Here is a 13,314-nt window from a genome sequence, read left to right as displayed (position 1 = left end):
GACGGTCCTGGGAGAGGAGAGGGGATAGCTCACCTCTGCAGCCCCTGGAGGAGAAGCCAAAGAACCCGTCCCGGCAGGAGTCACACCTGGCTCCTTCCACCCCAGGGCGACATGTGCAGCGCCCTGACACTGGGTGACAGGCCGGGGAGACAGCACCCACAGGACTGCACTCACACCTGCAGATGAACAGAAGAGAAGTTCACCCTGAAGGGAAGGCATTAGAGCAGCTGATAACCTGGCTTCCTCTAGAAACAGCTGGATGAGCTGCTTGGATCAATTAGCTAGTAACTCTGGCATCATTCGGATGGGTCGAATAGCCTCCTGTCGTTTCTAACCTTTCTTATGTCTGACTTGTTCTTTTGGAAATAGCAGCATTAGATGCAGGCTCCCCACACAGGCCCAACACTGCTCTTCAAAGAGAAAGAGCTTTTATTTTTTGACATTCCTCCGCAGAGATAGAAGCGCACACCAAAGGCTAATGTGCCGATTGCAGTTTCTGAAGAAAAAATTCCCAGACCGAGTCTTTCGTCTTTTTTTTATATGCACCCTTGTCCCCTGTCATTTTAATAGTATACAGAAAAAGGTAGAAACCTATTCCTCAAGACCACAGGGGTATTCTGCTTTTTGTTTTGTCCAGCCTCTAACCTAATTAAACCAATTACTGGAACAAGCGCTTCTCCCAGGCTCTACGCCAGCGGTTACTGAAAGTGGGCGGCGAGGCATGTGGAGCGTTCCGTTCTGGGGCTGTGGTTCCCCACCTCTCACAGCCGGCCCCGGGCTGGAGGTTGAAGGAGCCTGTGTCACAGCGGCTGCAGTCTCGTCCAGTCACGCGGCTCAGGCACGGGCACTGGCCAGTCTGGGGGTCACAGCCAGGCGGTGACCCCAGGGAGCCGGCAGGGCTGCAGCTGCAAGCTGGAGAGCAGGCGACAGGCGAGAGATGCTTCAAATTTGCACGGAGCCTTGTTAATAACGCTTTTATAGATTGGAAAGCCTACACAATTTAGATCCAGAAACTCTCCCTCATAACCTCGTTATTTCTATTGGGTGCAGGATTATAAATCAAACTTGTCAGCACACCCTCCTCATTTAAGTCTTTGCTGGAAGATGGAAAGTGGATGTTTCAGCGCTATTACACATCTTTGCCTCTATGTCTTATTTTGTGAGCTGCAAGATTAACAATCTCTGAAGCAGCTCCTTACATAACAGAACCGAAATGAAAAGCTGGGGTTTGCAAGAGGAATCGAGTAATAGTTCAGTGTCTTCCATCAAAAAGCAGCAGGATATAGAATTCTCAGTAAGATTAACAGACTGCAGGCTGCACATCTGAGATGAGGACGTTCTGAGCACTGACAATAATTTTCTCCTCTACAGCAATTTATAGTTGCTGTCGGCTCTTCTGTGTCAGTATCAAAAGGCTGCTTTAAACATTTCTGCTTCAAGAGGAAACCTAACAGTATTGATTTGCTAATCAACTCTCTAAATGCGTGTATACTGTGCAGCTGCAAAAAACAGTTTTACTTTAGACTAAAATTGATGTCACTCATAAAAATATGGATACACGTTAAACGAGCTTCACGGTACCGATATTTCTCTTGATTGTAAGCAGATGCAGTCTTTCACAGAGACACCTACGTCTGCACTTGTCGCCAGGATGCGCGGCCTGCGCGTTGCCGTAGTAACCCTCCCGACAGCGCTCGCAGTGGTCCCCCTCGGTGTGATGTAAGCACTTGAGGCAGCGCCCGGCCACGGGGTCACACACGCCGACGGCGTTGGGGTCCACGTTGCCGTGGCACTCGCAGGGCAAGCAGCGCCTCGCGTGCCCGTAGGCCCCCAGCGGGTCACCGTAGAAACCGTCGTCGCAGAGCTCGCATCGCCTCCCTGCAGCACGAGGCAGATTCGAGACGGGGTTGAGCTCAGAAGGGCTAGGGCAGCCGCCGGCTTCACTTCCCTACAAAGAAGCTACTGGAACCGGCTCCATCACTGTGCTCTCCTCCCCACTGAGAGCTGGTGTGTGGGGAGCGGACTGGCGCATCATCCAGGTGGGGCTGCACTGGTGGGGGTGGAGGGGATCCCCAGGACCTGTAAAGTGCTTTGAGTGGAGGGTCCAGTAACGCGCTCTAGAAGTGTAAGCGCTTAATACTTCCTGTGACAGGGACAGGATTACAGTAGGTAGAGCCGGTCTGCTAGACGAGAAATCATTGCTGCCGAAGTGAGGAGGGAGACAGGCGGAGAACTTGAATTCTGCAAACCTCTTTCCCCTGCAGGGCCCGCAGTCAGACCCGAGACCTGCACTTGGGCAAGCAGTTCTCACATACTGTAAAAAGGCTCCTCAGTAAGACCTTGAAGACCCTGAAAACACCTTTCAGCAGCACAGAAAATGAGAGTCAGTTCCCTTGGTGGGAATAGTACATGCAAGCAGGACTGTTGTGCGGCAAAAAACAGAAAAATAAACAAAAGCACAGAGTATATCAGAGACTGTTTGAATCTTCCCATGTAAGTACTGAGTATGGATGTCTTACCCCTCTGCCCTGGTGGGCACTCCGTACACACCACTTCCTGTGTGGCAGGGATCTGCGTACAGCCAGACTGGCTGGGACAAGGACAAGGCTGGCAGTCACTGGAGCTGCCAATCAGAGGGTTCCCATAGAAACCGTGCAAGCAACTGTCGCAGGCCGGGCCTGTAGTGTTGTCTGTACACTGACAGACACCTGAGACAGAAGACCAAACAGGGTTACAAAGCAGACTGCTCAACATTAACACCAGAAAATGCTGTTTTACTAACTAGTATGGAGCTAATTCAACACTTTGAAAAAAATAAATTTAGGGTTGAGGCTATTTCCCCTTTTCCTGTGAGATTCAAAGTGCTTCATTTCGTTCAGGATGTTTCTGTTTGAAAATACATTTGACAATACATGGGTTTTTTGCAAAAACTTTTAAATTTTTGTAGTTAAATCAATGGAGAAATGGTGGGAAAATTCAATTACTCTTGTAAAAGAAATTTAAATACAGCAGTACCACTGTTATGTGCAAATGCATATGCCAGGATATGAATCACATTTAGGTTATCTACTAAAATTTGTAGACTTGAAAATTTCAGCTAAAATAAAGTAATATTTCAAAGTGCTGAAAGTAGAAGTTTCTGTTCTTCAAGATCAAATCTACTTTCAGTACTTTGAAATATTATTTGGGTGAAATAAAAAATATTTTCAAATATCAAAGCCCATCAGCCTTCCATCCATTTTCTAACTGTTTTTCCAATTCAGGGTCAGGGGAGCTGGAGCCTATCCCAGCAGGCCACAGATGGGATACACCCTCATCAGGATGCCAGTGCATCACAGGGAAGAAGAAGACAAATACACACACCCACACCAGGCCAGCTATCCCAGAAACCAATTAACCTACCAGTATGTCTTTGGACTAGGGGAGGAAACCCACACAAACATACAAACACCACACAGATAGTACCCCAGGTTTGGAATTGAACTCAGGCCCCAGCGCTGTGAGACAGCAATGCTGACCACTGCTCCACCATGCTGCCCAAAGCCCATCAGATCCTAATCAATCCTAATAATATCAATCCTAATAATAAAACTAATCTACCCTTGTGCTAGAAATGCTAATGCAATGCAGTGCTCTTTTTGTTTTCACCCAGTAGGGGGCAATGTGAGTCTAGTCATCACAGTACAGCTTGACTTCAACTTTGAAAGCTCTGCTGCACTGAAATCTAATTCATTGGTAATAATTTTGGGGACAGAGTGAAAGAAGTCCAGCCAGTTCTTAAAAAGCTTCAGGAAGCACATTAATCCCTTTCATTTGGGAGATTAACAGATTTATTTTCAATCTGAAAAAAAATAATCTCAGCAATTTCTGGATTAAATTTATCATATGTATTTTTTCTATTTTCAAATTCACTTTTTTACTGCACCACGCTGAAGAACCGATCATTTCAATGACTTCAGTTAAGAAATGTAGGTGCCTCATTGTAGCCTGTGAAAATTAAAACAGACTTTTCATTGGTTTATTTGCGATTGAAATTGCAGGCCTAACGATTAATAATTACATGGGATTACATTACAACAGCCTTTTAAAAAACCTTCCAGCAATACATGCTTTGAAAGTGTTTTGTCTTTGTTGCATAACACAAAATATTACATCATTCCTTTAAGTGGTGCTGTTTTAAATCTTAATGACGTGAAATAACCTTGTGGGTAGCATTTCAAACGCTTTTCTCCAGGTTTAATTATAATATGAAATCCTTTTTCTTTTCTTTAAAATTCAGGAAGACAGCAGTCTTGAAAAATGGATGGAGATTAATTGTTTACGTAGTAAAAGAACAAAAATCAATAATAATGATAAACAATTGCATTTATACAGTTTTTCATCCAAAAGGATCCCAGAGCACTTCCTGTAGGAAGGGATCCATTTCAACCTCCAGTGCTCTGGAAGTGAAGTGCAGGACTCACCTGGCTGACTCATGGGACATTATTAGACAGCAGATCACATAGAGAAGTGAGGGATTTGCCATATTATACAAAACCAGACAAAACATCGGGGTTTAACCCCTCTAATCTTAAGAACAGTGATATGGGATCACTGTTTAATGACCAAAAAGTCAGGCCTTTGGGTTAAAATCTCATCTCAAGGACAGTACCTCCCACAGCACATTGTGCTCAGTTACCATAATGGGTTTTTGGAAACAGATCCAGAGGGAGGAGCTTCACCTACTGGTCCACTAACACTTAGCAAAAGCTTTGTTGTCCTTGAAGGTCTCCGAAACCAGCACTGACCATGCTTACACCTGCTTAGCCTCTGAGCCCTGCCAAAATCTAACTCCAAGCTGATAATGCCGTCGCCACGAAATGTGTGAATATAAGGTCATTCTTTACAAGCTTTATGTATTTTTACCGGGTCTTAATTAGATTGAATAATTAAACAGGCAAGATATCCATCTTAAATGGACAAAACCAGAGATAAACAAACCTGGAAGAGCAGGGATCGAGCGCTCCAGTAACTTTACCAGCAAAAAAATAAATCAGCCATCCAAGAATGCTACAAGCTAGTGTTCCTGCACAATAGCACACAACATTCGAGTGAGAATTATAAGCAAAAGAACCCCCCCACCCCTCTCTCTCGCACTCCCTCCAATGTAATTAAATGTAGTCATTAACCGGGCCATGAAACCCATACTCATTCAGTCTCAGCGATCACCATCAATCAATGCGAGTGGTGCAGAATGCCTCTTCTAGTTTCGCAGGACTTGTCCTAGGGGACGGCTTTTGCACAGCCTCTGTGACATTCTCTCCCCAGGGGCGTCCTGGCGACCTCGTGTTAAGCGGTTCATGTCATGGGTGTGCACTTACTTGTCATGCACGAAGTACACGCTTGCCTTAAGCTGTTATGGAGAGGAACCTTTTATTGCTCACATACTGTGGGGCTCCTTTTAGCAGGAGGCCAAGAATAAAACATGAATAAAAACACAATAACCACATTACAATCAGTCTAATTCTGAAGATGCCCCTCCATTAGGATCAGATGAGGACTCAAATCTAAGACATGAAATGTTAAATAAAACTACTGCCTCTGGAATTGATTCTAACCTTTATTTTAATTACTTAATTAACCTTTTTTCTTTTCTTAATTATTGAAATAATCATGGTTTAGATTTTCATCATTTGCCAGTTTAAGGATACTTATAAAACCTGCAGCACTGCAGCTCCTCTGGGATCTGTTTGATCAGCCCTTTGCAATTCAACACTTCAGCTTCTGCCAAGTTCACAGGGACTGGTTTGAGCCATTTGGTAGCTACAGCCCAGTGCGCCTTTGTGTGAGAAAGAACGCACCAAGACAAGATCTTGCAAATATGACATTATTTTTACAGGAAAAAAGTGCTGAAATGAACAGGTCACAATAAGACTTTTAAAGCAGGATGCCCTGACAGTTGTGATCACAATAATGCTGATATATTTTCTAAACCGTTTGATCTAATACAGGGTCACAGGGGTGCCGGAGACTAAGCCAGAAAGCAGACGAGGCAGGGTACACCCTGGATGGGACGTCAGTCCAGTGCAGGGCAAACTGATACAGATACAGACACACTCACACCAGGGCCAGTTCTCCTAGAAGCACATTTCCAGCATGTCTTTGGACTGTTGGAGGAAACCAGAGCACAGAGAGGAATCCCACACAAACGCAGGGAGAACATGCAAACTCCACACACACAGCACCCCACCCCAGGGCCTCAGCACGGTGAGACAGCTAAGCTAACCACTGTGCCCCCGTAGTGCCACGATGCAAGAAAATGTAACAGAAACGTGAAGATGACATTCTTTGACATACACAACTACTGCTTTAGTTACTATTTTTTAAGGAAAATCATTGTTTTTATTTTTCATAAACATTTTAAAACTGTCATATGTTTGTTTTGTTTTCACAAAAAGGCAGTGGTCTAACTGTCACAGTTCTACTTTATTTAAGGCTGAGAAGCTAAAGACTGCAAAAAACATCTCCTAGTGCAGCTGTTTATCTTTCTTCATTCTATTTATTTTTCTAGCAAAATTGGATTCAGAAAAATCCTCCTACACATTCAGCACTGTTTTCAAATTTGGGAGGTCTAGGGGCAAGAGCAACAGAGTTTTGAAAATAAACTATATTAGGCAGAGAATGTGATACAAAAAAGACGGAGTCAGTGTCTCTGGTAAAAGAAGAATTTAAAATGTATAGATATGGGGGTTAGAACAATTGAACGGTACCCAGAGATAGCACATTATCTGCTGTGTCTGCCTTCCAAGGTATAATTTATTCCAATATGCAGTTCAACGCAAATCAAAGGTAATTTGATGCTATTTTGATATTCATTGAAATGTCGTGAATTATGAATACTTTGGCAAAATGATGCCAGTGCATTTTTATGAATTTTTGTTCCAACCGTTAGATACAGTTTCCGATGTAAAAAAAACTACTATCTTGTACAGTTCATCCATGTTGTTTCTAGCATCTTTTTAGAAACCTGAAAAACACAACCAAGTAGCTGAGGTACCGTACCTGGCATTGTTCCACATTTCCCAGAAAAGTAAATTAGCAAAACAATATTACGATGAAGACAACTGAGTACCAAATGTAAGTCAGATCTCTTGAAGAGAAATTTATGATGTGTTTATAATTACCGATGTAAAATATTTTAGCAGAATTATATTGGGGGACATTAACCTAATGAGAAAGACATAATGTATTTCTCATTAGTTTCTGTCCTCAGGTGACATAGTGTGCTCTTGGACCTCTTTCCCGCAGTCACTAGGAGTCTTGTGCTCACTTCTTGTCATTAAGCATCAGCAGAGGGCTTATTTGCAGGCGATGGTTTGGGTTTTCCCATCAAGAGTCAATACATACAGCTGCAACTGAATAATAAATTGTGGCTATATGTTTTCATTTTTCTAACCAGCAGATATAATTTACAATTTCTCACCAGCAAAGTAAAATACTTACTACATGACTACATGACTGCAATATTGTTGTGTCCAGCTGTGCTTATGGACCAGGTCTGGTGCAGACTTGTTGAAAGATATGCACAGATTGGTTCTCGGTACCTCTGTTGATATTTAAGACAAGAAAGATTCCAAATATGATTTAGAAATGCTTTTCGGAATGTGTTTTATGCATTTTTCCATCTTAAAACAATGTTATTATATTAGATACATATTTGTTTCCTAAAACATCTTAATAGGGAAAAAGCATATGTGCGACTTCACTCTGTAACTTCCCTCTTCGAAGTGTGAAATTAGAAAGCAGGACCAAAGTGAAGTGACAAGGCTAAAAACATAAAGCAAGTTGTATTGGATGAGACGTTTCAAAAAAGGTCTCAACTCAGGGCAGTTGGCAGCTTTCACCTTCAGTGTTTCTATCTGTTGACAGACAATATTCATCTTTAAAAAACATCTGTTAGCTGATTACTTTAAGTATGCAGGTATTGTTATTCTGCCACCATGTGTAAGACAGATGTGGTCTTTAGGTGGATGTAAGAAAAAAACCTGTTTACAACAGCTTGTCCACACTAGGCATTCTCCTGAAGCACTCATATTACAGATGTAACTTCACATTTCAAAAGGCTGTACTTAAGAATCATCAAACGCAATATGTTTCTTGGAGATGTATGTCTCAAAGCAGAAATAAGGACTGCTCTCCTAGCACCATTTTTCCAAAATATTGGCATGTACAGAAAGAGAGCTCCAGCAGTTTTTAAAGGCTTCTGTCTAAGCTTTACATAGCTATATAGTTACTTGGTGCTTAGTAACAAGGTGCTTAAAACATTGGCTGAGCTACTGAACCAACCCCATCATGAACACTGTGCATGATGGATCTGTTCTCATACACCCACTTGTATACCCAACAAAGAGCACACAGTGTGTTTCTGGGGTACAATGAAATATTGAAATATCCAACACACCCAGCCCAGTCAATGTTTGTGGAAATTGGTTCCTCGTGGATTCATACAGTATGTATACTAATCTTCAAGGCTTTACAGTGGGCTGTCACTAAGTATCACCATGCCCCCCTCCCCCCCCCCCATGATGTCACTGCCAGAAAACACACAGAGGCCCCCCACACTCTAACCTGCTCCGTAGATCATCCAGTAGCACAATTGCTGAAAACGCCAAATAACTTCGTAAGTGATCTGTTGACAGTCATCCTGTCAATCCACCGGTAAGAGAAGTACTGACAGTTCCTCAAGTCATTTTCTCTTACGGTTCTTGCTCCTTGTGAACTGCCAACTGCTTTGGCAAAATAAATATTTGAATTGCACTACTTACTTTATTAAATCTTTTGTAAAAACTGTTTCCAGTTTTTTAACAAGTTGGACAACGGAAAAAAATGAGCAACTGCTGGGTGTCAGACCTCCCCTCACTAACGCAATTCATTTTGACGAGCAAATGTTGGGAATTGGAGCAGGCTGGCGCACACAGAGCTGTTTGCATATCACAACAGTGTTTGACGGAGTGTAATTCCAATTAATATCAGAAATAAGTAAGGTTTTTAGACAGTTGTAGCAGTGCAACAACTTATTAAGCAAGCCACAAAAAAGATGACACAACTGGTGCTAATAATGTTTCAGAGCATGGCTCACTGGAAGTTGTGGATCTGCTAAACTCATTAACTTGCAGAATGTTCTGTTTTTCTACAGTAGGTTCATGTCACTAGGCACTAGTTACCAGCTGTGAAAAGGATGCATATCTACCCTTTTAGCTGATATCAAGAGAAATTATCTCTTGCAAATAAACACAGTCCTTTGCTTAATGAGGACACTCATTGCAGGCAGAACCAGAAAGGAAACATAGTTGTCCTAAGGCAGTCTATTTTAAAGGGCTAAATCCAGCTGTCCTGTTGTTTTGGCCTTTTGTGAAATGTAATAAGTCTTGAAAAACAAAGAACGCAACTTCGGAAAAAAGGACCTGACTCCCCCTGGGACGTTCAGTCTAAATTAATTATAGGAAATATTTCTCTGGATTTGCAAAATGAGAAAAAGTAAAATAAACTCTTGTAATCATGTAGACTGTGTTTGCAGTTTCTGGTTTGAATGCTTTTTAATGCACAGCTGGAAACGTTTGAAAACAGATGAATGAAACAGAAAGAAGAACAAGCCTCACTCTCTCAGATTTCAGAAAATCCATCCATTCTTTATTGATTTCAGGATCGCAGTGGAGCTGTTGCTTATCCTAGCAAGGAATGGGTGCAAGGCAGGATACACTCTGGGTGGGACACTAGTCCTTCACAGAGCAGACAGACACAAACCCGTTCGCTCACACCAGGGCCAGTTTTACAAGAACCAAATTAACCTATCACTCGTGTCGCCCACAAACAAACAGAAATAAAAAAAACAATGGAAGATTTTATTTGTTCCTCAGAAATTGAAAATGTTTGTAGCTCTTTAAGTTACTCAGAAACCTTTTAAAGATGGGTAGTACTGGGGCTCCAATACAATATAAATAGAGTTTGCACCTTCTTGATGGAAAGCCAGATGAAAGCAGAGAAGACAAGAGCAGTTAGGGCTGGAAATGCGATCAAAATCAGGCTAAACCTGCACTTGAACTGAGACTTCAAACAACATAGCACACCGCAGTAGCAGATGGGTGCTCTTTGGCGTCTTCAAGTGACATCACAATAATTGGAATTGCAGAGGTGCTTGAGGGGTATCATGAGTTCATTTTATTTCAGTGATTAATGAGGTTTTCAGGGTTGGAGTCAGGCCCCTTTGAAGATAATTTTTTTTCTTGTCAGTTCAGTGGAATGAAAGTTATTCCCCCCTCCCTGGAATCGCTACACCCCCCTTCTCTTATGAGTTACATTCTGTTCCTAATTTTATGGATGGGATGCTTCAAATTAATGCACAGCGAGTGTATGGATATCTGAGGGACATATGCTAAACATCATTAGCCCTCGGAACAGATTTCTAGAGAATATACAGATTCAGTGCAAATATTAGCAGTTCCAATCTGCTGTGTTACAACACAACAAATAGAAATTACACAAGTTTGAAAACACTGATAAATCTTAATTATTGATCACCCAAGAATCCAAATCTGCTTGACTTGGGGTACACAGTACTCATGTTCAAACATCCTCAAAAACAAAGTAACATTTTTGCGAGGGAATCTGTTATAAGATATGCTATGCAATCAGCACATATAATTTTAATTCTTGTAAATTAAACCACTATAACATATAAGGATGTAGTGGCGTGGATATAAGTCTGTGTAATAAATTTTGTTCAGTCAACACTCTTTTAACTTTATTGACTATTCATCTGAGTAAGCGATCATTAAGAATATGTGGTTAATTAACTAATTGATAATATACAGTGCCAATATTTATGTTTACAACTCCCAAGGCCTCCAAAGAGTTGTAAATATATGTACTGGCAGCCTGAAAGTTAAATTAGTTCATTTTCAATAAACATAGAGGAGACATCAGTGCTAAATAAATAGTTTGACTTACAATAGTTACTACACGTAATAAATCAGCAAATTACCTAAATTCAGACAGAGTGCCAAACTGTAAGTCTGCAAATTTAGAAAACAAAGAATTGAAAGAAATATTTGGGCTCCCTGCTGGAAAGGCTGTATGCCTTTACGTAAACCAGGCATTCCTTTCCTTCATTGCAAAGTGGCCATTAAGAACAAATCCTGTGAAGAAGTGAATCTGATAAATATATATTTTCAATTCCTTTCAAGTTTCAAATTTCATAATGCTGTTCTGGGCTGCTTAGCTGCAATATGGAAGTATTTACTTGCACTTTTTCTCCCCATAAACAATAATAAAAGCAAACATTGGAGGGTTATGTGTGCAGGAAAGTATACATAATATTAGATTCTGGGGGTTTCATTTGAGTTCCAGGACATTAATCACGTATAAGGTTTTTATACATTAGGTCAGAGCCACTTGAGCACAGAGGGTACAACTTTTAATATATCAAGATTAGTTGTATTTCTGTGTGTTAATAATGAAGAAAATAAAATGACAGAAAAAGGAAAAAAATCTTAGTGAATCATTTCCCCTACTATTTGGCATTTCCATTGACTTAGCTTCCACAGAACTGTCTAACTAGAAGCTAAAACTCTCCAGAATTTCTTATTTTTTGCATTTGAAAGCACTAGGAAATGAAAAGACTCTTTTTCTCCCTTTTCTCCTGACATGTATGCTCTTTCCTGATTCTGCTACACTGTTCATTTAACTAGATTATTTTCTAATTACTGAAAATTAAGCACCCTGCAGACTGTGTGATGTGAAACCGAAGAATGTCTTTGAAAGAATGTGCCATTGAATAGCTGAGGCTGATTAAGCAGCACAGAAAACTGGAGCCCAATCTCAACTTCAAGGTCGACAATATGGATGGAAGTAACTTCTCTATATCATCTCCAGAGCAGAATTCACATATCTGAGGACTCTTCAGTGCTATTTAGCTGTTTGAAAGCATGCAGTGTAAAAAACCTTCAAGTACCAGACTGCAGAAACTGTTGACATGAGATCACATTCAGTACACACTGTATGGGTTTGATTCAGGAACAGTTATTTTGAATGTCTCCTGTTGTATGAACTTTCTTCACTATACAGTATGTTGTTAGCTATAAATGGACAAGATTAAACTGGTGAGATGAGATCATCGCCAATACGCACAATTTAGATTCAGATCTGCTGGCATTTTGTCTTGTGTTATCATCAGGCATTATGGAGATGACTTTGAAGATTCTGAGTCAGTATAAAGACTGACAGATGTTCAGGAGTCCAATAAACATGGTTAAATCTATTGTTCTTTCCTGAGGTCAGATTCGGTTTAATTTGTTTTTAAACAAACTGGGGTGTAGTTGAGAAATATTTGGGGTTTTCACCCTCCCTGTGTTTCTAGGTAATAGTATCAGTAACCATTCAGTACTGTTACCTATGAAACACTTGGGAGACGTAAATAATTAGATAAGCTAATTATTAACAGAACTTAAAGAAGGCAAGCCTGAAGTAATGGAGAGCTCAAGCAGAATAAAAACCAGAAGGCAGGAAGTCTCCCGGGGCCTGAGGCTCAGACCACTGCTCTGTATGTTGCGGGAATCCCTATGAATAACATTTCCATATATAATGGCCAGTGCAGAGTGAACTGTCCAAGGGTGGGACTGTATCCTGGGCAAGTGGGAGAGAGGATTTTCCAGGGAAGGAGCAGGAGACTCTGTTGGTTGACAGGAAAAGATGGACTGGCTGGTTTATCTAGCATAGCGGGGCTGACAGAAGGAGATCAGATATGGGATCTGCACATGATCAACATTTTTGCCAACATATTTTTAATGACTTCCATGATTTATTCTTGCTTTCAGATGCCGTCTTTCCATATGCATAGATTTATTTTTCCCACTGCCTCATGTATATCAAAATAGAAAAGAGCGATACTGTTAAAGTCTGTTAAATTGTAAATGAGAGTGGAATCAAAATGCGTCTGGGCCGTCTCAATGCACACTTTAATTAAAGAGCCAGATGGAATCTAATTCACTACAGAAACGCTCGTAGTGATATCAATGGTGTAATTTTCTTGTAAATGAAATTCAGTTGGCTGACAAACTAGTAAGGAGAGAACATTGGCTCTCCCCACTTCTCAGACCCCTGCTGACAATAGTGAGGCCTCTCTGCTGTATTGGTAAATAAAGTGACATAACAATTGCTGCTGACAACTGCTGAGGGATTTTGGTTATTGAAGTTGTTACTCAAAAGCACTTGTGATCTGCGTTTCCCAATCAAGGAGTCTTCAAAGTCTGCCTTGTGAGTTATCTTTTATCTGTTTAA

At 41.2% G+C, this 13,314-nt stretch overlaps 1 protein-coding gene across 1 annotated transcript in view; it reads right to left on the bottom strand.

The window, feature by feature from the left end:
* lamc3 (laminin, gamma 3) overlaps positions 1-13,314 on the bottom strand; it is a 78,588-nt gene that overhangs the window by 11,890 nt on the left and 53,384 nt on the right. Inside the window, exons 13-16 of the mRNA XM_088940766.1 lie at positions 2,520-2,708; positions 1,633-1,878; positions 759-912; positions 34-176 (exon numbers count right to left, since the gene is read on the bottom strand). Coding sequence (XP_088796892.1) covers positions 34-176; positions 759-912; positions 1,633-1,878; positions 2,520-2,708 — 732 coding nt within the window. The remainder of the gene's footprint in view (positions 1-33; positions 177-758; positions 913-1,632; positions 1,879-2,519; positions 2,709-13,314) is intronic.

This window comes from Atractosteus spatula, chromosome 23 (assembly GCF_055471065.1).
Source record: "Atractosteus spatula isolate fAtrSpa1 chromosome 23, fAtrSpa1.hap1, whole genome shotgun sequence".
NCBI lineage: Eukaryota > Metazoa > Chordata > Actinopteri > Semionotiformes > Lepisosteidae > Atractosteus > Atractosteus spatula.
This window is presented reverse-complemented; position numbering and strand designations above follow the sequence as displayed.